General features: G+C 36.5%; 1 protein-coding gene across 1 annotated transcript; it reads right to left on the bottom strand.

The window, feature by feature from the left end:
* Positions 1 to 258: 258 nt before the first annotated feature.
* Positions 259 to 24,531, bottom strand: LOC111051894 (AP-2 complex subunit mu; the record flags this gene model as incomplete). Its single annotated transcript, XM_039444308.1, is given in 9 exon segments — positions 259 to 370; positions 3,481 to 3,629; positions 5,538 to 5,622; positions 8,562 to 8,892; positions 12,912 to 13,014; positions 16,026 to 16,141; positions 20,083 to 20,245; positions 22,496 to 22,694; positions 24,363 to 24,531. Coding segments are annotated over 8 exon segments (1,236 nt in total), but the record flags the coding sequence as incomplete, so codon positions are not given.
* Between the last annotated feature and the right edge of the window lie 1,551 nt (positions 24,532 to 26,082).

The raw sequence follows: 26,082 nt of genomic DNA, 5'->3' as shown, positions 1-26,082 counted from the left end.
GTGTCAGTTGAGCCTTTGGATAACTACCATAATATCACCTGGAGCTTGGCCTTTTATAAATCTATACTTATAAAATTCTTAAACTATATAATAAGACAGTATGGAAGAGATAGCTTTACTGATAAGCTCTCATGGCATTCAATAATGATTAAAAGTTAAAAGACTTTCAAGCAACCAGGAGTGAAGCTGACAGAATATCAGCGGCATTTTGAGCGAGTTCTGGTGTCCGGGGAGTGGATCACTAGTTCATTTACTTACCTCAAAGTTCATAGATATAGGAGGCCGTGTCCACTTCTTCTTCGTGTCAGTTTCCAGAAGTTCAATTTCGGCAGACAGTTGGGTTTCTTTCATTCCAGCCATACGTTTTATTCTGAAAATAAAACAATAAATCAACAATAATTTATAACTATAAATCAATATTATTTACTAGCAGGTAACCCGTGCTCCTCAAGGATCTATTATAAAATATTGAAGAATTCAATAAAAAAAAATCTATAACCATCCTCGGTTAATTAAGAATCTATATGCAAAATTTCAAATTAATCACTTTTTGTGTAGTTGAGAAGTTGATATTGCGGTAATTATTCATATTGAATGAAAAGGACTAAGAAATTGTCAAAAAACCACAGATTTATTGATACTTAGAAAGACCGGATCCGGTTATTACACCATTGTCAATCTCTGATAAACTAAAACTGTTTTATCAATCTCTGATAAACTGAGTTTTAGTTTATCAGAGACTGACAATGGTGTAATAACCGAAACCGGTCTTTCTGAGTATCAATAAATCTGTGGTTTTTTGACAATTTCTTAGTCTTTTTCATTCAATCAATTAATGAGTTGAGTAGTTGAGACGTGATGATGCGTCAAACATAATTTTCCCATCCCGTACGTGTATAAGCCAGTTCTTTTCTTTCTTCAATGTTGTTATCCATCAAGAGCTGCTTATTATTGAATCACTTTTTGCTATTAGAAAAAACAACTATAGTGAGGTCCACGTTATAATGGCAGTGTGTGATTTGCAATGGTGTTGCTATCCTTGTCTATCGTTCAACAAAGCAGATGGCGCTATCTCTTTCACGCATTGCGATGTTGCCACATCGTTTATCAATAATGTAGAACTTCAAGTAATAGACAAAATATTTTATCTCAATCATGAAAATTTATTATTACATCTTTCTTGACAAATAAAATATGATTAACTATTTTCAACAATAATGAACAGTTAAATTGATGAGATATAGCAGTATGAGCTGTTTGGGTGGCAAGGCTGAGATCTGGCAACCCTTTTCTCCTATCTTCCTACATAAACATTATAACGTGCACCTCACTAGAGCTGTCAGATTTTTTTACAATAAATGAATTAATCACTCACTGAGATCTTTCGGCAGGTCCGCCATCTTGTTGTATCCCACAACCAGGAAGATGGCGGACCTGCTGAAAGATCTCGTTGTCTCAGTGAGTGATCAATTCATTTATTGGAAAAAATCTGACTGATAGTGATTCTTTTCAACAGCAAAAAGTTCTTTCTTTTATTGACCGAGCGAAGTGAGGTCTAAGATTCAAGTCGACGGTTTGGCATTTCTCTTCATGTTTAAATGTTTGAATGTTTAAATATTTAAGGGCCGGTTTCCGAACTCGGGATTTAGCTAAGTTCTAAACTTTAAACAGCTGGAGTCAGAAAATTAACTTTTCCTACAGTTACGTTGAAAAGTGGCCATTGCTGCACTGATTACCGAACGCAAAGAATCACTTTTCCGCTCTAGTGCGGGAAAAATTTTTCTGCACTCCAGATTTGCAACATGGCAACGCAAAATACTTAGTAGGTTATATGGAGCAACAGTGCAGCAAAATCAAAATGAAGTTGGTAACAGTGACTGCTGTGGCTGCTATAGTGAGCAGAGGTGCAACCAAGCACAACGCGCTAATTATTATTCATTATATATATAAACCAGGACAACGAGGACTTTAGGATTTTAGGATTAAGTTTTTATCAATAATAAAATTACACAGAAAAACATTTGATGCATTTCAGGCAATTTTACCCATAATTACCCACTTTTCATATTCAATGGTAACTGTAGGAAAAACTTAATGTGAAATACGTGCGCAAAGTTCCTCTGCTGCACTCAAGAAACCATTCCGCCCTCGCCTACGGCTCGGGCGTAAACGTTTCTTTCGGTGCGCAAAACTGTCACTTTGCGCACTAGTTGCACAAATAACTATTTCCTACAGTTACGTTGAAAAGTGGCCATTGCTGCAATGATTACAGAACGCAAAGAATCACTTTTCCGCTCTAGTGCGGGAAAAATTTTTCTGCACTCCAGATTTGCAACATGCAATGCAAAATACTTAGTAGGTTATATGGAGCAACAGTGCAGTAAAATCAAAATGAAGTTGGTAACAGTGACTGCTGTGGCTCCTTTAGTGAGCAGAGGTGCAACAAGCACAACGCGCTAATTATTATTCATTATATATTATAACCAAGACAACGAGGACTTTAGGATTTTAGGATTAAGGTTTTTATCAATAATAAAATTACACAGAAAAACATTTGATGCATTTCAGGCAATTTTACCCATAATTACCCACTTTTCATATTCAATGGTAACTGTAGGAAAAACTTAATGTGAAATACGTGCGCAAAGTTCCTCTGCTGCACTCAAGAAACCATTCCGCCCTCGCCTACGGCTCGGGCGTAAACGTTTCTTTCGGTGCAGCAAACTGTCACTTTGCGCACTAGTTGCACAAATAACTATTCCAAAACGGGGCGTGGTCGCAGTTTTTATTTTCTGATTTCTATAATTGGAAATGTTTTTCCTTGACGAAATTAAACATTTCTAAATAATACAAAATAGCTGAAAACTTTACACTATTTTCACTTTATTTTATCTTGTGTTCAATTTTCTAGTTTTTTTTTGAAATTTAATTCAAATGTGACTATGACAATGACTACAAGTACGCCCCGTTTCGGAAAGACAATTTTCTGACTCCATCTGTTTAAAGTCTAGAACTTGGCTAAATCCCGAGCTCGGAAACCGGCCCTAAATGTTTAAATGTTTATATGTTGCGCATTTACGGCGAAACGCGGTAATAGATTTTCATGAAATTTGACAGGTATGTTCCTTTTTTAATTGCGCGTCGGCTTATATACAAGGTTTTTGGAAATTTTGCATTTCAAGGATAATATAAAAGGAAAAAGGAGCCTCCTTCATACGCCAATATAAGAGTAGAGATCAGACTATAGAATTATTCATGATAAATCAGCTGACAAGTGATTACACAGATGTGTGGAGAAGCCAGTCTATTACTGTATTTCCATAAGGTCTATAGTTTCAATCAGGTAATTGTGGATGAGAATACTGCGTGAGATCTACTGTTCACAGAACTACTAGTTGTAGTATAGATAACGTGACCATCCGATGATAACACGAAATTGGAATTGAATAAATTAATGAATAGATAATAAATGCCACTCACTTCCACACGATGGCGTTCTCAGATGCCTTATACTTTGCCTTGCCTTTGAGGCAGATGAGTTGAACCCCTGATGTATTCAAAGGCGTCGGAATTTTCACCTCCATTTTTTGACCGAGCAACGACTGTTTGAAATTGGATTTCAACACCACCTGCACAGAAAATAAAAAAAAAAACATTAGTAAATACGTCTATTATCATAGGAGAAAAGATAGCATAAGAAGATATCCCATGGTTTGTAGAATTCATTCAAAGTTTGCAAGTTTTGTATCAAAGTATAGTCCACATATGAAAATTACTGAGATGTTGCAATTATTCAAATGCTAATAAATGAATAATTTTTTTATCAAACGAAAATCCCAATTAAATGCTGTAAATCACCCCGAAGACTTCTGCTACTGCAAATATTGACAACAGGGTAAACAGCTAGATGGAAATTCGATGAGTCTTAGTATAAAATGAGCGCTGCTATCCATAGATTGTCAGATTGGTGTAAGGGTGAGCATTCCTGACCGACAATTAGGAGGTATTGGGTTCGATTCCTGGGCTGACAAATAATCTTTGAATAGTAGCGCTCATCGAATTTCCATCTAGCTGTTTACCTTACCCTGTTGTCAATATTTGCAGTAGCAGAAGTTTTCGGGGTGATTTACAGCATTTAATTTGGATTTTCTTTTAATAATAATTATAGAATTATGGTGTTTTGTATCAAGTTGAGATGATACTGTATCATGTGTGGTGATACGGAATCATATTGTGTTGATACTGTATCATTTATGGTGATATGCCATGTTAAAGGACCGTTATGTTGCAAATGTGAGTGTTAACTGAAGCTGATAGTCCTAGTAGTTGTTTTTGGTGAAGCTATGTGACGCTGGTATTCTCTCATACTGTGCCCTTCTAACACTCTTACACTCCCAACAACACACTAATAATAGACAGTGTATAGGGTGTCTATGTTGCAAATGTGAGTGTTAACTGAAGCCGATAGTCCTAGTAGTTGTTTTTGGTGAAGCTATGTGACGCTGGTAGTCTCTCATACTGTGCCCTTCTTACACTCTTACACACCCAACAACACACTAATAATAGACAGTGTATAAAATAGTGATATGCCACCATAGGGTGTCTATTGTCTAGAGTGTCTATGTTGCAAATGTGAGTGTTAACTGAAGCCGATAGTCCTAGTAGTTGTTTTTGGTGAAGCTATGAGACGCTGGTGGTCTCTCATACTGTACCCTTCTTACACTCTTACACTCCCAACAACACACTAATAATAGACAGTGTATAGGGTGTCTATGTTGCAAATGTGAGTGTTAACTGCAGCCGATAGTCCTAGTAGTTGTTTTTGGTGAAGCTAGCTATGTGACGCGGTAGTCTCTCATACTGTGCCCTTCTTACACTCTTACACTCCCACAACACACTAATAATAGACAGTGTATAGGGTGTCTATGTTGCAAATGTGAGTGTTAACTGAAGCCGATAGTCCTAGTAGTTGTTTTTGGTGAAGCTATGTGACGATGGTAGTCTCTCATACTGTGCCCTTCTTACACTCTTACACTCCCAACAACACACTAATAATAGACAGTGTATAGGGTGTCTATGTTGCAAATGTGAGTGTTAACTGAAGCCGATAGTCCTAGTAGTTGTTTTTGGTGAAGCTATGTGACGCTGGTAGTCTCTCATACTGTGCCCTTCTTACACTCTTACACTCCCAACAACACACTAATCATAGACAGTATTCAACAGTTGCTGAGATATTTAAAAAAGTATCTGAAAAAAATTTAAAAAAAAAATTGAAAAAATCTGCACAGCATAAGTTAGGTTGCAAATCCATTATATTTAACCGTGATTAACCACTGATTGGAGACGCCATCTTCTTCTCTCAAAGATGCTCGAGTGGTTCAACGGTCATTTAATCACGGTTAAATCTAATAGACATACATGCAACCGAGGAAATAAGACTGAATTTGAACCAAATGATTGAGAGAGAATCTACATAGGTGTGAGAATTGAATAGATTTTTAATGAAATTTATGAAATTAAATTGGATTTGAACCAACCTTGACTTCCATACGTGTACGCCCGACTTCCCTAACGAGAGGAATAACTCGGAACGGCAGTGATATATCTTTGGTGGTCCGGTATCTGAAATTATATTACAAATAATATAAATTAACAATAATCAACTATTAAAGTTTTTTCAAGACAGTCTTAATGAACTTGGAAACAAGATTCAACAAAATCTCTATTTCTAGTGTAAATACTAAATTGGAGAACTCTAAGGTCCGGTTTCCGAGCTCGGGATTTAGCTATGTCCTAGACTTTAAACAGCTGGAGTCAGAAAATTGGCTTTCCAAAACGGGGCGTAGTCGCAGTTTTCATGGTAATCTTCATTTTCTCATTTCTATAAATGGAAACGTTTTTCCTTGACGAAATGAAACATTACCAAATAATTCAAAATAGCTGAAACTTTACACTATTTTCTCTTTACTTTATTTTGTGTTCAATTTTCTAGTTTTTCGAAATTTAATTCAAACGTGACTATGACAATGACTACGACTATGCCCCGTTTTGGAAAACCAATTTTCTGACTCCAGCTATTTAAAGTCTAGAGCTTGACAAAATCCAAAGCTCAGAAACCTGCGCTTAGTGTTCTCCAATAAATTCTAAGCAAATTCCTTGTAAAGAAAACAGTTAAACTGGTAAACAACCATTTAAATCTCAAACCTTGAGAAGAATCTGAACAAATTTCATGAAATAAACTGAACAAATGCTATGAAAAATACATCTAAGGCCCGGTTGAACAAAAGCCGGTTAAATTTTAACACCATGATTAATTTCACGAGAACCAATCAGAGAAGGCCTTTTTGATAAGACGGCTTCTCTGATTGGTTCTCGGGAAATTAATCACGATTAAATTTAACCGGCGTTTGTGCAACCGGCACTAATAATCCAACAAATTAATTGTAAAACTAATGAACAACAATTCAGAACTTGAACAAAATCTGAACAAATTTCATGTGACAAACTGAACAAATACTATGAAATAATATTGAAAAATACATGTAAGTCAACTCACACTTATGCGACTGAGGTGGAGAAGAGACTGGACTCTAGTGGAGAGCATGTGTTTTGAAATGGTGACGTCGCGGAGACTAGAATCGACTGGTCTGAGTGTCACCATTTCAAAACACTAGAGTCCAGTCTCTTCTCCACCTGAGTCGCCTAAGTGTCAGTTGAGCCTAAATGAACTTGGAAGCACGAATCAACATAACCTCTATTTCTAGTGTAAATACTATAAGAAATATTAGAGAACACTAAGAATCCAATAAATTCTACACAAATTCCTTGTAAAGAAACCAGTTAACTGATAAACAACCATTTAAATCTTTAAAAACTAAAAACCAAACTATTCTCGAAATACCATTGCTAATCAAGCACTGCCATTATAACGTGGACCTCACTATACCGCAGATATTACAAAATTCTATGAAAACCCGCCTAATTACAACAATAAACTAAACAAATGCTATGAAAAATACATGTAAATCTCGACAAATTCCATGAGAAACCTGGAAACCAAACTATTTTCGACTCGTCTTTTTATCTTTAGGGCTACTCTTGAATACAAATAAAAAAATAAATAATTATTATTTAACGAAAATCCCAAATAAATGCTGCAAATCACCCCGAAGACTTCTGCTACTGCAGACATTGACAACAGGGTTAACAGCTGGATGGAAATTCGATGAGAACTACTATCCAAAAATTAGTTGCCAGCCCGGGAATCGAACCCGGTACCTCCCAATTGCCAGTCAGGAATGCTTACCCTTACACCAAACTGACAATCTCTGGATAGCAGCTCTCATTTTATACGAAGCCATAGCGACCAGCCAGTCTTCACATGGAGTTTACTGAGATATTGTGATTCCCGGGCTGACAAATAATTTTTGAATAGTAGCGCTCATCGAATTTCCATCTAGCTGTTTACCCTGGTGTCAATATTTGCAGTAGCAGAAGTCTTCGGGGTGATCGGGGTGAGCGGCCAACCAGTTTACAGATGGAATTAAATAGAGAATGCATTTCCATCTAGCTGTTAACCCTGTTGTCAATGTCTGCAGTAGCAGAAGTCTTCGGGGTGATTTGCAGCATTTGTTTGGGATTTTCGTTAAATAATAATTATATATTAATTAGCATTTGAATAAAATGCATTCTCTATTTAATTCCATCTGTAAAAATATAAATCTAAGTTCCCTTTTTCCAATCATTGATAACCTATATATATATAAAAGCGAAATGGCACTCACTCACTCACTGACTGACTCACTCACTCACTCACTCACTCGCATACTAAAAATCTACCGGACCAAAAGACGTTCAAATTTGGTAGGTATGTTCAGTTGGCCCTTTAGAGGCGCACTAAGAAATCTTTTGGCAATATTTTAACTCTAAGGGTTGTTTTAAAGGTTTAAAGTTCGTCTTTTAGCATGTATATTCTTTTTCTCCCAATCTCTTAATTATAATTGAAATTTCCATATCATATGTTACTATAGAACTATAATCTAGATAGAGTACCTCTTCGAAACAGTTGTTAACTGGCAACTAAATTAGTAATTTTGTCAGGTTGGCATTAAGTTGAGTTGACTTTGTTAGGTTGGCATCAAGTTGAAGGAAGATTTAAATGCATTTATCGCGGAAAAATTGATTGGGCACTGCTACTTCAATCCTGGGAATATTATATTACTAGCCGTCAGGGCTCGCTTCGCTCGCCATATCCGTTTAGCCAGACGTTTAGTCTGGACCCCCGACTGGATTGTCCTAACATATGATAAAAATGCTCAAATGAAAAATGCAGGCGAGCCTGCTGATCTCATTCTCGGACGATCCAGTCGGGGGTCCAGGGGGCGGAGCCCCCTGGCTAGACGGATATGGCGAGCGAAGCGAGCCTGACGGCTAGTAAAAATATAAATCTAGGTTCCCTTTTTCCAATCATTGATAATGGCATCATATAGCTGAATCATGTTGTGAGGCAATTTTAAAAAGGATACTTGGATTTCTATTTTTATTTTCTATTTTCGACTCACCTCATGAGTTCAAACTCTCCATCCGGCGGAATGAAACTGATCGAGTGCTCAGTTTCGAATTTGGACAACTTGACACACTGGTGGAACTGACAGTCGTCTATTACCACCACCGGCTTCCCACTTCGCCCCGCCTCCTCTCCGCCCATCATCCCACCTCCCCCACTTCCTCCCAGCTTGCCACTACCGTTACCCCCAACTCCTCCTCCTCCTCCGCTGCCTCCTTTCGAGTCCATGACTAGCTTGTCGTTGATTCCGAACTTGCATTCAGGCATACCTGACAGGTACGATTTCATTACCACCTTTCCTGCCACGTGAGCTGAGAGTACTTGACCTGAAGGCGAAACGAGAAAAAACACAAATTAATTAATATTATAAAATTAATTTGTTCAATTAATTTAACAGTAATTGAGTAAATAATTACAAATATGCTGATCTACAAATACTGATCTACAAATCATACACATAAAAAACAGAGGACCAGGATTGGACACAATAGAACAGTTTGAGATATACACCCAATTTAAAAGCAATAGACAATGTATATTAAACGAACAAACCAACTTCAAATCCCACATCCTCTTTGACTACCTTCTCAGCCACAACAAACCCAATAGACACCAATAGCACCAACAAACACTAATCCAATAGACACCAACAGACACTAATCCAATAGACACCAACAGACACTAATCCAATAGACACCAACAGACACTAATCCAATAGACACCAACAGACACTAATCCAATAGACACCAACAGACACTAATCCAATAGACACCAACAGACACTAATCCAATAGACACCAACAGACACTAATCCAATAGACACCAACAGACACTAATCCAATAGACACCAACAGACACTAATCCAATAGACACCAACAGACACTAATCCAATAGACACCAACAGACACTATCCAATAGACACCAACAGACACTAATCCAATAGACACCAACAGACACTAATCCAATAGACACCAACAGACACTAATCCAATAGACACCAACAGCACACTAAAAATTGCCATCCTATCCTTCTACTTGTCTATGAGTACAACCAAGAAGATGGCTGACTTGCCGAAAGATCTCGTTGTCTCAGTGAGTGATTAATTCATTTATTTTAAAATATCTGACTGATAGTCATTTTTTCTAATAGCAAAAGTGATACAAATATGCTGTTTTCCATAAATTTTCCACCAAGTAGTCCAAGGTGGGCCGTCAACTAGAACCGTTTTCGTCCGAGCTAGCGTCGGCCGGAAACTACCGAACGATCCCCCAACAAAGAAAGCTATAGATGCTCGTCCATTGCAACAGGTTCATAGGTCCGTCTCCGGCCGATCAATTGAATGGGATTTTCCGGCTCTATCCGGCCGAACTAACTAGTCGAGCTGAGACAACAAAGTGTTCCTAACCTAAAATTGTTTTACAGTCTTGTCTGTTTTTGTTTTTTGAACTTTTTCTGCTTTATAAAGTTTTAACTATGGACAATGAAAAGTTTATAAGTTTGGTTCAAGATTTTCAAATTAGATTCTAAGTCTAAGTCTCCCCCAAGTCTATCTAAAGAAACTTAGTTAAATAATTTATTTTACAACACTTCTTTAAAACGTTTTTTCAATAAGTATCTCTAAACTAATATTGCTAATCTCCGTTGTGATTATTTTCAATACTCACTTATATTTTCAGGGCTATTGAAAGTATTGAAACACATAAACTAATAACTAATAGTGAGTAGGTTTTTGATTTTGTATTCAATTTTTTTAAATAAGTGCAATATTTCTCAAGTTTCTAATTTATTGTGATACATTCTGTGATTCATTTAGAGTGTAATATATACACTTCAAAATTTTCAAATCATCATTTCTGGACCGAAAATCAAGGGACGAAGCAGTGTGTGATTACATAACCTTATCTTTTGGAAAACATTAACATTTTATCAACATTTTTGGAGAGAAATATTACAGGCTCAGCCTAGTTTTTTCCTCCAATGTCATAATTGTACAGTATTATTGTGCATTGAAGTATTGAAGTCATACTTGAAAATGGTTCTTCACGAGTTGGTTGTCTTGTGATAAAATAAAAATATATTTCATATATTCTATTGTGTTTCAATAGTTTAGTAGCCCTAAAAATAAAAGTGAGTATTGCAAATAATTACAACGGAGATTAGCAATATTAGTTTAAGGATACTTATTGGAGAAACGTGTCGGGTTGGACTGTACCATCGAGATTCAAGTTGAATGCAAAAGTCCAACATGTTCAACGTTTACTTGATTCAAGAGAGCAAGTTGCGTAAATTCCCTATACCATGGGATATCTACTTACGCTATTCTTTCTCTATGCTACTATCATAGCCACCAACATTTTTTCATAAACATTGATTATATTGAGATTTTGAAAATTGAATAAACAAATATCCACTAAACTAGTTATTCATTATCAAGCAATCTTTGTCCACAGATTCCTTTGAACATCACGACGATGACATCTTTTGTCTCGCATATCCCACAATGGAACATGCTCTTGAACCAAAATTATCAACTTTTCATTGTCCATATTTACAACTTTATAAAACAGAACAAGTTCAAAAATCTGGTGTGGTACACTCACACAACTTTCCTTGCTCATATTCGAAACTACGATCAGACTTTTGTATATGTGTATATATAATTGTTTTCAGAGTACTTTTTCCTTTGTGTAAATTGTGAAATTCAATGATTTTTTTAGTCGTCATTTTTTTAAAGTCGTCAAAACAGCTGTTCTACAGATGAAATATCTCGACTATGTGTTCTTTTTATGAACTGCTCTACCTACCTACCTCATGCACGAGAAGGAGGTTACAAAGTCCATTTCTCAGGATGGGGTGGACCCCCCATTAGTTTCCCAGAAAGAGACTCATGCCAGTTAATAGAGCTGATAAATAACTATACAGAGTATGAATTTGAAAAAAATCGGTCAAGTTATTTTGAAAAAATCGTGAAAAACATGGTTTTTTAGTAATTATCCGCCATTTTTCTCAAGAATATTACGGAGCTCTGCAATTTTCCAAGGAAAAAACTCATGTCATTTGATAGGACTTATGAATAGCTACCCATGGCTTGAATTTGAAGAAAATCGTTAGAGCCGTTTTCGAGAAAACCGTGAAAAACCTGGTTTTTGGTCATTATCCGCCATTTTTCTCAAGAATATTACGGAGTTCATGGAATTTTCCCAGAAATGAGACTCATGCCAGTTGATAGTGCTTATGAATATCTATCCATGGTATGAATATGAAGTAAATCGTTAGAGCAGTTTTCGAGAAAACGGTGAAAAACATGGATTTTTAGTCATTATCCGCCATTTTTCTCAAGAATATTACGGAGCTCCTGAAATTTTCCCAGAAATGAAACTTATGCCAGTTAATAGGGCTTAAAAATAGCTATCCATGGTATAAATTTGAAGAAAATCGTTGGAGCCGTTTTCGAGAGAACCGTGAAAAACATGGTTTTTTAGTCATTTTCCGCCATTTTTCTCAAGAATATTACGGAGCTCCTGAAATGTTCCCAGAAATGAGACTTATGCTAGTTGATAGGGCTTATAAATAGCTATCCATGATATAAATTTGAAGAAAATCGTTTGAGCCATTTTCGAGAAAAACGTGAAAAACATGGTTTTTTAGTAATTATCCGCCATTTTTTCCGCCATCTTGAATTGAATTTTATTGAATTTCTTATTGTCGGGTCCTCATGGTATAGGGACCTTAAGTTTAAAATTTCAAGTCGATCGGTTAATTAGGAATGGAGTTATCGTGTTCACAGACATACACACACACACACACACACACACACACACACACACACACACACACACACACACACACACACACACACACACACACACACACACACACACACATACACACACACAGACCAATACCCAAAAATCATGTTTTTGGACTCATGGGACCTTGAAACGTATAGAAAACTTGAAATTGGGGTACCTTAATTTTTTTTGGAAAGCAATACTTTCCTTACCTATGGTAGTAGGGCAAGGAAAGTAAAAAACAAAAACAGACAAGACTGTGAAACAATTTTAGGTTAGGAACACTTTGTCGTCTCAGCTCGACTAGTTAGTTCGGCCGGATAGAACCGGAAAATCCCATTCAATTCGGATTGAAAAATTGATCAGCCGTAAGGACCTGTTGCAATGGACGAGCATCTATTCCTTTCTTTGTTGGGGGATCGTTCGGACGAGTTCGGTAGTTTTCGGCCGATGCTAGTTCGGACGAAATCGGTTCCAGTGGACGGCCCACCCTAAGGTCCGATAGACTGAATGACTGAATTATCTCAGACTAAAATAGAATGAAAATATGTTTACCTTGAGGCGACATGAGGAGGTTGACATACTCCAGAACATCCAAGAAAAGTTCGTTGCGTCTGTATTTTATACCTTCGCGACGCCAGCCTATCTGGCCAGTAACCTGCAAAATATCAAAATTGGTAAGACCCTAGAGAAAAATACACTAAAATATACTAAACTAACACAATATTGATACAAAAATACAATATAATTGATAATAAATACACGATAGTCCACGTACTTCTTTCCCGTGAAGTTTTTTGACGCTGGTAGTCTCTCAAATTGTGCCGTTCATACATTCTTACCCGGTCAAAACAGTAAAAATCGATAGTAATCGGCTTGAGATAACAGCAAAAGTTGCGACATAAACGCCCTATACCATGGGACATCTACTTTTGCTATATGTTCCTCTATGCTTGTATCTTCTATCTTGTACATGAATCGGCCGAGATTCAACAGATAAGCGTACATTCTTGGAGAAGGACTGAACCATAGAGAAAAAATATCGTAGGTGGATATCCCATGGTATAGGGCGTTTATGTCGCAACTTTTACTGTTATCTCAAGCTGATAGTGACATAATTCTTTCCCAAAAAGCTGTGTGACGCTGGTAGTCTCTCATATTGTGCCTTTCATACACTCTCACTGGACCAAAACAATAAAAATCTACAATAATCGATAGTAATTGACTTGAGATAACAGTGAAAGTTGCGACATGTTTGTTTGTTTGTTTTTAAAGCTTCCCAGAGACTCTAATCAGAGTATAGGAATTGTCAAAAATGTATAATACATATAGAATTACAAAAAATCACACAAAGGAACCCTCTCTACACAAAAACTCTTCTGTGGTATAGAATACTCCAACCATCAAAAAACTTTTCAACTCCTCAAAAATATCGACATCTTCACAATTTTTCAAGTGAGTAGGAAGTTTTCTAATAAATTTAAGGCCCATATATGTAGGTTTCTTCTCAAAAAGAGCTGTTCTGTGATACAGTGAAGCATAGTCTCCTCTATTTCTAGTATTGTATCCATGCGAATAAGCATTTCTAGTCATTGTCTGTCTTCTAACATGCATAATCACCTCATAGATATAAATAGAGGGAACGGTTAGTATGCCTGATTCTTTAAAGTGGTTCCTACAGGACTCTAAAGGCATAATACCTTTGATCGCTCTAACAGCTTATTTTGGAGCTTGAACACCCTCTCCAAATTCTGGCACGACCCACCCCACACAATAATGGCATAGCGGATGTGTGACACTATGAGTGAGTGGTAGATTGCCATTGTGAGTTTGGTATCATCCAATCTTCTTATTTGTCGGAGTGCAGAGACTCCAGACATAAACGCCCTATACCATGGGATATCTACTTACGCTATTGTTTCTCTAAGGTTATATCTACATGAATCGGCCGAGATTCAACAGATAACCGTACATTCTTGGACTGAACGCAGTGGAAACTGACAAAGCTGACTTGACTTCTAAACTCATTTTCTAATCTCAGCAATGAAGAGTATGAAGCGAAGATTGACAAACGTCAGCAAGAATTGAATTCGTTCCGTTTGAAGCGAAGTCTACACTATTTGAGCCGACAGTCTTCATGAGTAGAAAACAATTAAGAATAAACTGTCATCAGCTCAACAATTGACTGATAAACTGGAAAAGCAAAAGGACTCATTTCTCGAGCAAATAAAGGAGATAGATAGATATAAACGGATATCCCACCCAACAAGCTGCCTAGATGGTTAACAGCATTGAGTACCCAGGCATTCAAGGCTAAGCTCAAGTGATGGCTTAAGGAAAACCCCTTTCTATAGGTGTGTACAGACTTTCGCTCTGCTCCGCAACCGAACGTCACTCCAGCAGAGCGATTGATGATCGACCGGGGAGCAACAGTGGTTCGACCGGGGAACGCGAGAAGATCTAACATCTTCCGTAACGTTCATGATGGGTGCATGGGCGGAGCGACTGTGGTTCGATGGAGGAACGAGGGCGGTACGAGGGCGGTACTAGGGCAGAGCGTGCTCGGTGCGGGTTGGAAGTGCGTATATGTGTACGCAGCTTATGGGTTACATGAGTTCTTTGAAGTGACCATGCCATCTTGATAACTCAAGTTTATACTCATGACTAGCTTCATGAAAAGTGATATTCTTATTATGTTGACACAACCTATCCGGCTCCGCTGGTCTTGGTGGAGATTAAGTGTAAAAGTGTGTGTATAAGTGTATAACAGAGTATTGATTGAAGTGATCGAAGAATTCAACGAAAAAATCTGGTGTGGCGCACTCACACAACTTTCCTTGCCGTTTAGAAAATTCATCACCTGACGCTAGTGTTCACCGCATCTCCAGTCTACTATTCTAAGATCTGAGCCAGCTGGTGACAGGACTATAACGCTGGAGACACACGAGGTCTGCTATCTCTTCATAGTGAATCATTTAATAGAATCAACAGTTTGCAATCGGATAATCACATTTTCTCGAATTTCGAGCTTATTTTCAATTTTAGGTGAAAATGTTACTGAACATTAATTGTAGAGATTTTCATTCTCAATCTTTTCCACTCAAAAGTTTTTGTTTAAATTGTATCTGAAGCCTGATAATTGGAAATCTGAAATCAAACTTTGCATAGATGGGGCAGAGCTCCTGGAATTTTTACTGATATGGGACTTGTGGCAGTTGATAGAGATTATCAATGACTATTTTAGGTATGAATTTAATCAAAATCGTTGGAGCCGTTTTCGAGAAAATCGCGAAAAACCCTGTTTTAGACGACATTTTCTCCATTTTAGCCGCCATCTTGAATTGCATTAGATCGAAATTGTTCGTGTCGGATCCTTATATTGTAAGGACCTTAAGTTCCAAATTCCAAGTCATTCCGTTGATTGGGAGATGAGATATCGTGTACACTGACGCACATACACTCATACACACATACACACACACACACACACAGACACACACACACACACACACACACAGACCAATACCCAAAAACCACTTTTTTGGACTCAGGGGACCTTGAAACGTATAGAAAATGGGGTAACTTAATTTTTTTCGGAAAGCAATACTTTCCTTACCTATGGTAATAGGGCAAGGAAAGTAAAAATACGAAGATAGCAGTGCTACCAACCTGAGATGTGATCTGTGCCTGTTCCTCTTTGCTCTGTGATTTGACACCCTGCTGTGTGATAAATGTCTTCAGCACTCCGGTGTCAGAGTTCTGCGGGTAGCCAAAGTCCAAGATTTCTGAAAACATTTCAAACACTTGAGTAAAATAATAGTTATTTGTATATCTAGAGTGAAAAGTACGACTTTTTCTCCCTGTGGGAAAAAGTTTGAAGCCCGAGGCGAAGCCGAGGGCTGCAATTTTCCTGAGGGAGAAAAAGTATTTTTCGCTCGTGATGTACACAACATTTTTCCTCCATCTACATTTTTTTTATAGAAACTGCAAATAAAATCATTCTAATAACTTACGTATTGGTGACAATGATTCCTAACAACATAACCTAAATCTAAAACCTAAAAACCGGTCGTCTGATTGGCACTGCCGATTGCGCTATCTATGGGCAAAAGTTGTAACAATTATATCAGCTGAGCAGCTACCAAAAATGGCTGACTCCAGATCACGCGGTTCAGATTTGAATAATTGAAGATCAAAAATATTTTTTGGCTGGTATTTTGAATAGAATAAATATTTTAAAAATTGTATAAATATTTATCGTCTACTAATATTAAGAATATAATAATTATCATAGAAACATATATTTCATGAGTTAATCAAATTTCTGTTTGTGGTATTGAATTCAGTTGACTCAATGACAGACACCTCTATTATGCTTTCTCATCTGAGTTTAGACCTTCTAACCTATTACAATGTAAGTTTCAAAATAGAGATGCTCCCCATGTTATTTAAATGGAGTCACTTTTACTCCCTAGGGAGTTTTTCTGTTTTTTACTACCGAGAGCGAAAAAGTGACACTTTAGTATTAGGTTTCAGGGAGTAAAGTAAGTACTTTAGACAGTAGGTGGAGGAAAAATAAATCAACAGTGAATATCACTACAGTAGAGTATTTTTTCTTTAGGACTTTTCTTTATTTTGAATATAAATAAAATTATAAACTTTAACACCCTTTTAAAATGACATTATTTAGCCGAAACATGTCTTGACTGGACAATTTTAAAATGGTACTTAAATTTCTAATTTTATTTACACTACAGTAATGTACTGTTGAATAAAGGAGGATTTTTCATATATGAGTATCAGTGAACGTGTGAGGTACAGTGAGAATATAATCCCCATGTGTCCTTATGGGACTATACATACTCGCAACGACGGACTTAGTATGGATAGTCCCATTGGAACTCATAGGAATTATACTCTCACTGTGTCGGATACGTTCACTGATACTCATATGTGACAATCCAGCTTTATAGACAGTATTAAAAAGATAGCAGAATGGATAAAGTCAGTGAATATCTTGCAATTCATTCACACATAATGCACTAGTAAATTCCACCTTCACTTAATTATCCTATATTTCTTTTATTGCAGTTACCTTTTTATTTTTCTTCCAACCCGCAAATATATTTTCTCAGATTCATTCTCTGTCTTCTACTCTGAGATTTTTAATTTATTTTTCTGACCACAAATATAATAATTTCAATTTTATTGATGTCATGCATTGTACAATAATACAATATTGACACAAGTCGAATACATAGTCACAATGGTAAATTACATTGTAAAAAATAATATAATATTGTAATATTTATCTTCTAAGCCACATAATGGAATTCATCATTCAGTAATTAGGCTACTATATATTTTAGTGCTTCAAATTACACTTTTGAATTTACTTTTCCTATTTATTTATATTTCCTTTCATATGTATATTAATTCTAGTTTCATCTATACATTTCTTCATTGAAATGTTTTATATCGATATTTAATATTGATACTCGCTGCCAGCACTCAAACTTCGGTTTTGCAGGCAGCACCAAACATGTTATTTTGATTTGACAAAGTTGTTTTTCGTGTTTATTTAAATATTGATCAATATGTTTTTTTTTCAACTTTGTATTGAGGATTATTATTATTTTTGTTGTGACGAAATAAAATTTGATTGATTGATTGAGCTTACAAAAAATTAGAGGTCATATTTTAGTGTCATTCAAGTAATTAAGCAATAGCAGTAAGAGTTCCTAATGAGAAATTCAATGTTCAATTTTTCAAGTAGTAATTTAGGATAAAAAAATTAGCTCATTAGTCTTTAGACTAGATGGCTATAGTATTGACCAATAGAGAGAAAAATATATATATATATATATATATTCTAGTGTGGTGGAGAGGAACCGCACGTTTTTCGAACCGCTAGTACTCGGTGACGGAAGGGGATATTGACCTGGAACAAATGTTGACAGACGGTCCATAGTATGTCATTTCAGTAGCTATGGAGCGTTGGAACGTACAAAATCGTCTCTTCGCCCCGGTCAACATTCGAACTCGGGTTCTATTGATTATTAGACCCGCGCATTATCACTTACTCCAACGAGCCAACCAATAATCTTAATTAGTGTCTATTATTAGTGTGTTGTTGGGATTGTAAGAAGGGCACAGTATGAGAGACTACCAGCGTCACATAGCTTCACCAAAAACAACTACTAGGACTATCGGCTTCAGTTAACACTCACATTTGCAACATAGACACCCTATACACTGTCTATTATTAGTGTATTGTTGGGAGTGTAAGAGTGTAAGAAGGGAACTACTAGGACTATCGGCTTCAGTTAACACTCACTTTTGCAACATAGACACCCTATACACTGTCTATTATTAGTGTATTGTTGGGAGTGTAAGAGTGTAAGAAGGGCACAGTATGAGAGACTACCAGCGTCACATAGCTTCACCAAAAACACTACTAGGACTATCGGCTTCAGTTAACACTCACTTTTGCAACATAGACACCCTATACACTGTCTATTATTAGTGTGTTGTGGGAGTGTAAGAGTGTAAGAAGGCACAGTATGAGAGACTACAGCGTCACATAGCTTCACCAAAAACACTACTAGGACTATCGGCTTCAGTTAACACTCACATTTGCAACATAGACACCCTATACACTGTCTATTATTAGTGTGTGTTGGGAGTGTAAGAGTGTAAGAAGGCACAGTATGAGAGACTACCAGCGTCACATAGCTTCACCAAAAACAACTACTAGGACTATCGGCTTCAGTTACACTCACATTTGCAACATAGACCCCTATACACTGTCTATTATTAGTGTGTTGTTGAAGGGCACAGTATGAGAGACTACCAGCGTCACATAGCTTCACCAAAAACAACTACTAGGACTATCGGCTTCAGTTAACACTCATATTTGCAACATAGACACCCTATACACTGTCTATTATTAGTGTGTTGTTGGAGTGTAAGAGTGTAAGAAGGGCACAGTATGAGAGACTACCAGCGTCACATAGCTTCACCAAAAACAACTACTAGGACTATCGGCTTCAGTTAACACTCATTTTGCAACATAGACACCCTATACACTGTCTATATTAGTGTGTTGTTGGGAGTGTAAGAGTGTAAGAAGGGCACAGTATGAGAGACTACCAGCGTCACATAGCTTCACCAAAAACACTACTAGGACTATCGGCTTCAGTTAACACTCACTTTTGCAACATAGACACCCTATACACTGTCTATTATTAGTGTGTTGTTGGGAGTGTAAGAGTGTAAGAAGGGCACAGTATGAGAGACTACCAGCGTCACATAGCTTCACCAAAAACACACTACTAGGACTATCGGCTTCAGTTAACACTCACTTTTGCAACATAGACACCCTATACACTGTCTATTATTAGTGTGTTGTTGGGAGTGTAAGAGTGTAAGAAGGGCACAGTATGAGAGACTACCAGCGTCACATAGCTTCACCAAAAACAACTACTAGGACTATCGGCTTCAGTTAACACTCACATTTGAAACATAACGGTCCTTTACCATGACATATCACCATAAATGATACAGTATCACCAAAATATGATAAAGTATCAAGACATACTGACAGTATCATCTCAACTTGATACACATCACCATAATCTGATACAAAACTTCCAAACTTTGAATAAGTTCTACAAATCATTTTATATCTTCTTATACTATATTTTCTCTATGATTTATTACTCACCGTCAAGAAGCTCATAGATGAGGACGAAGTTATTCTTGATGTTATCCTCGGATATTTTGCCAAAGTAGGACTGCATTACATCGATCACTTTCAGCAGAAATTCGAAAACCATTGCGGCGTTTACATTTTGCTTCGTGGCAGCTGCTAACCAGATATTCGCTCTCTGAAAATTTGATAAAATACAACTAAAATATCAATACTGTAAGGCCAACTATTACCTTATCTATAATATAACTAGCTGGCCCGGCGAACTTCGTACCGCCAAATAGTTCATCTCATAACAAACTTTAGCTGGATGCACACCTAATTCTAAACACCGAAAACAGCACAATTATTTGAAACAAAGCAATGTCTTTAGATGTATTTATTTATTTTAAAACTTTAGCTGGATGCACACCTAATTCTAAACACCGAAAACAGCACAATTATTTGAAACAAAGCAATGTCTTTAGAAATGTCATGTAAGTCTTTAACCTGAGGCCGCACTGCTGGATGGTTACACACAGAACAGTCATTTTGGTTTTAGTTCAGAATAAAGACTCTTGTCTACTATCTATCGACGGCTGTTGGATGACGCAATGATTATAACAGCTGATTTTTTTGATCGAACAAAGTGAGGTCTAAGATTCAAGTCGACGGTTTGGCATTTCACGTAGCTGTTTACCCTGTTGTCAATATTTGCAGTAGCAGAAGTCTTCGGGGTGAATTACAGCAATTAATTTGAATTTTCGTTCAATTTGTAAATTGATCAATTATTGACCGAGCGAAGTGAGGTCTAAGATTCAAGTCGACTGTTTGCCATTTCTCTTAATGTTTAAATGTTTGACTGGTTTTTTAGTTATTTTCTTATTCATTGACCGAATGAAGTGAGGTCTAAGATTCAAGTCGACGGTTTGGCATTTCTCTTAATGTTTAAATGTTATATGTTGCGCATTTACGGCAAAACGCGGTAATAAATTCTCATGAAATTCAACAGGTATGTTCCTTTTTCAATTGCGCGTCAAACTATATACAAGGTTTTTGGAAATTTTGCATTTCAAGGATAATATGAAAGGAAAAAGGAGCCTCCTTCATACGCCAATATTAGAGTAAAAATCAGACTATAGAATAATTTATTATCCAATGATGTAATTATTACAGGTAAAGATGACAAAGAGCATTTTCATAATTTAAGATGTGTTTTTACTAAGCTGCGAAATGCAGGGTTTCGTTTGAATTTTGATAAATGCAAGTTTTTTGAAAAAGAAATCTCGTATTTAGGTCACATCATAGATTCTGTAGGAATAAGAAAAGATCCTAGTAAGGTTAGCTCTATTGTGGATGCTCCTAGGCCTTCTGACGTAGCGGAGGTACGCTCTTTCATTGGTATGTGTAACCACTATTGTAAATTTGTTCCACAATGTCAAAATCTTGAGTCCTTTGTATAGTTTATTGAAAAAGAATGTTAATTTTGTTTGGACCAAGGATTTAGTTCTAGTTCATTACAATCCAGAATTACCTGTAAAATTGATTTGTGATGCTAGCAGTAAAGGTATTGCTGGGGTTTCAGCCCATGTATTTGACAATGGTGAAGAGAAACCAATATGCTTTGTATCTAGAGTGTTGACTCCTGCCGAAAAGAATTATTCTGTCATACACAAAGAAGCATTAGCAACTTACTGGTCTGTACAGAAATTTTCTCAATATTTATGGAGAAAAATTCATTCTAGTAACTGATCATAGACCTTTGTTAGCATTGTTCTGTGAGAATAGAGGTATTCCGCTGATGGGTGCAAACCGTCTACAGAGATGGGCTCTGTATTTGTCTGAATATGATTATGAAATCAATATGTAAATGGTACTAAATTTTGCTGATTGTTTTTCTCGTTTACCTATTAATGATGTTGATTTGAATGATGAAACTGAAAAATTTGTCAATGATTATGTAAATTTGGTAAGTGTTTGTATTCCTATTGATAGTGAGCCGATTCGTATTGCTACTAGAAACGACAAAATTCTAAGTAAAGTTATGCATTGTATACAGTTAGGTACAGGTGATTACACAGATGTGTGGAGAAGCCAGTCTATTGCTGTATTTCCATAAGGTCTATAGTTCCAATCAGGTACTTGTTAATGAGAATACTGCGTGAGGTCTACTGTTCACAGAACTACTAGTTAATAAACGAGAATCCAAATTAATTGCTGTAATTCACCACGAATTTCCATCTAGCTGTTTACCCTGTTGTCAATATTTGCATTAGCAAAAGTCTTCGGGGTGAATTACAGCAATTAATTTGGATTTTTGTTTAATAATAATTTGTAAATTGATCAATTATATTTTATTCGTCATTAATTATAAGGCCAGCATCTAATCCTCTCGGCTATTGCCACTCCGTATTGAGTTTAGCTTTTATTTTGAACTGATATATCTAACCTTGATATGGAAGAAAGACGTCCGCGCAATATTTGTGACGGGTGACCTGACTTGCTGTCTGGCGTGAATGACGTTCACCCTGAACGCATCCACAGCGTTACGACCGATGTCATCGCGATATACACGCGATATCAGCACCTCTCCCTTGTGGTTGTACACGAACAGGCCACCAATCATGGCTGCAGGGGTTACGAGTCACCTAGAAACAGATAAGGGTTGATTAGGTTGGGTTATGTTGGTCTTCATAATACCATAGAGAAACAATAGCGTAAGTTGATATCCCATGGTTTAGGGCGTTCATGTCGCAACTTTTACTGTTACCTCAAGCCGATTACTATCGACTACTGTAGATTTTCACTGTTTTGTTGGGGTGAGAGTGTATGAACGGCACAGTATGAGAGACTACAAGCGTCACACAGCTTCATGGGAAAGAATTACATGAACTAGCGGCTTGAGATAACAGTAAGAGTTGCGACATAAACGCCCTATACCATGGGATATCTACTCAAGCTATTGTTTCTCTATGATAACATTTACTTCTCTCCTTAGTCAAGACCCGATATCTGGATTGACTGTGTCAGAAAGTGGACCTGACTTGGTCCTTGTCGTAGAGTTGACATATAAACTGTCAAAAATATACACTTATTTACGTTTGTAAACTTACAAACTGAGTGATCATCTTACATTCAAATCCTAGTAGATTTAAAGGTAGTCTAAAGATGTAAAAGGTAAGTATGGATTATGTTAGAAAGGAGAGTTTGAAAATCACCTAGATCCAAGAGAAATTTGATTAGGTTGGGATATATTAGGCTAGATGGTTTGATGACTACAAAAATATATCAATTGGATTGGGTAAGGCCCCTACTATACGGGCAGAATAGACGCGACGGTATTTAAAGAAAATTATGGAAGCGGTATTTGTAGAATCTGAGTATGAGATGACGTTAAGGTTAGGTATTTAGAGGAGTAACTTATACACAAAGTGAATCACAGAATATAGTGTATGGATAATATACATGAGAAATCTATACGGTAAAATTATGAAAGCGGTATTCGATCAAGAGTCTGAGTATGAGATCACGTTAAGGTTAGGTATTTAGGAGAGTAACTTATATATAAAGTAAATCACAAAATATAGTGTATGGATAGAATATTCATGAGAAATTTATACGGAATGGATGTAAATGATAGGTTAGGTAAATCATTCAATGAACTAAATGAGTTTTGAACATGTAAATAAGAAGAACTCACACAAGAGTGGAGATTGAATACAAATGCTCAAAATCTATGCTTATCTATCAGCAAATACCTAATTTGATAGGCAACATTCAATCATAGTTTTTGATAATTAGATACTTTGCCAGAAGTATCTTAAATCTACCTAACGTCCAAGTTTAGTCATAGTAAGTTAGTTACTTTCATCAAATAAACTACATACCAAAACACCACTTTCAGTACAAGAGAATGATGCATTGTGATTTCAAAATCAATATTTTACCACAAAACACGTGTAGATAAATCATAATCAAAAATAACAATTTATGATTCATTTAATATAGGGATAAATTTATTAAATGAGTAGACCCTGTTAGAATTATATTAAAAACTACCTTATTGAAAGTGTTTGTAACTATTGCCTACTGCACTATTCACCCACTTGGATCAAAATAAATACTTCAATTTACACAATTGAAACAGAAATTGTAACATACACAAGGCATAAAATGATTTATTATCAACGTATTAACTGATAATAAGTCAAAATTTAACAGACTTTACCACAAACAACACTTTGAAGTCAATCATAACCTAACAATCTTGACATCGGCAACAAAAATCAATAGGTTTTATCGAGAAATTTACTCACGTTTCCCTTAAATAAATGTTTAAAACATTGATCTGAATCCTGAAATCATTTCCTTGCACTTGAGAACACTCTTCATAAATAGAATAATAGCATTTGATTGAAAGACTCAATAGAAAGGAGTCAATTTATTGACAAAAGCCAAGCAGCCAACTCAGAAACAGATGATGAAGCCAGAATTGATCGAATTGCTTGGATATTTTCAAAAAGTGAACGCTCATGCGATCTAGCGGTAGTTGCTGGAACTAAAACATCGAAAACCGTTCATGTAGTTCCACAAAAATCCGCTAGATCGCATGCAAATGCACTTTTCCTGCACCTTTTTTGAACAGTGAATCAAATCAGAACTTGGTAAGGATTCAGGCAAATTGAAAATATGTTATTTTTAATTGGTTTTAAATGTTATTTTGGTGTGATTTTCATTAGAATTTGAATCATTAGTTAATTCATCTATAAAAAATAAAATTTTCATACAAGAAATATAAATGAAAACCAATAAAATTGAAAAATCAGCAATTAAATGCACCGGTAATTTTACATTGATCAGACTATAATTATTATGATTTTTGTCTCCTATTTATTGGAATAACTTAGATGTTTATAGATTATGATTTTTACACTTCTCATAAATTATACTTTTCTAAAGCAATCCTCAAATTATAGTCTTCTATCGATTTATCTCTAATGTGAACTTGAATTTGAACAAAATTCGGACAAATGAGGAAATTTTCAGTACAAAAATATATTACAATTTCTAAAATAACCTCGAACATTATTATTTACGGTAAACAGGCAATGAGAAATACAAGATCATACCTAAGCATTTATCAAGATATCCATCTTTTCCAAGGTATTATGCAGTTTGTACAGTAACAACTACCCACTTTTGACTGACTAGCCAATACTAATAATTATTTGTAAGGACTGTGGTTATGTAGTACCTTTATGTAGTACCTTCTGCTTCATCCATTACCCACATTTGGGGGATCAATAATTCAGTCCATGACCGGCAATCGCCAGACAGACTTTGCCAAAGTTCACAATTAAAACACAAATAACTTGATATTGCTGCAGATAGGTAGTTTCATGAGTAGCTCTGTAGATAGACTGCAATTCAAAATTATGAAACTGTCTCAAACTGTTCCACAAGTCCACTGGTTTCATAATGTCTCAGTGAGTACAGAGGGTGGTTGATGAGTTTCTAAAGCTGCGTACACATATACGCGCCTCCAACCCGCACCGAGTACGCTCCGCCCCTCGTTCCTCCATCGAACCACAGTCGCACCGCCCACGCACCCATCATGAACGTTACGGAAGATGTTAGATCTTCTCGCGTTCCCCGGTCGAACCACTGTTGCTCCCCGGTCGATCATCAATCGCTCTGCTGGAGTGACGTTCGGTTGCGGAGCAGAGCGAAAGTCTGTACGCACCTTCATGTACCAGCCAACCAAAACCTCCTACACTCCCGCTCGACACGCAATAAGCTTCGTTTGACGTGTTAGGTTCTTTGAACCTTTGAATCCGTCCCTTCAAAACATACTCCCGTTCAGAAACACAAATCGGCAATCTGTTAAACATTTTTTAGCGTCCGTAAGGGGTAGCATTCATGTGCTTTGGATCGTCTGGAGTAGGGCAGGTCAATGTAGCCTCGTCTCCTGGTATTTTGGTGGAGCAGCTGGCGTCAAAAAATTCATAAACTTAATTCAACACACAACTATTCAGA

This window comes from Nilaparvata lugens, unplaced genomic scaffold, assembly GCF_014356525.2.
Source record: "Nilaparvata lugens isolate BPH unplaced genomic scaffold, ASM1435652v1 scaffold4210, whole genome shotgun sequence".
NCBI classification, from domain to species: Eukaryota; Metazoa; Arthropoda; class Insecta; order Hemiptera; family Delphacidae; genus Nilaparvata; species Nilaparvata lugens.
The sequence above is the reverse complement of the archived record's forward strand: the minus strand, read 5'-3'. Positions and strand labels throughout refer to the sequence as shown.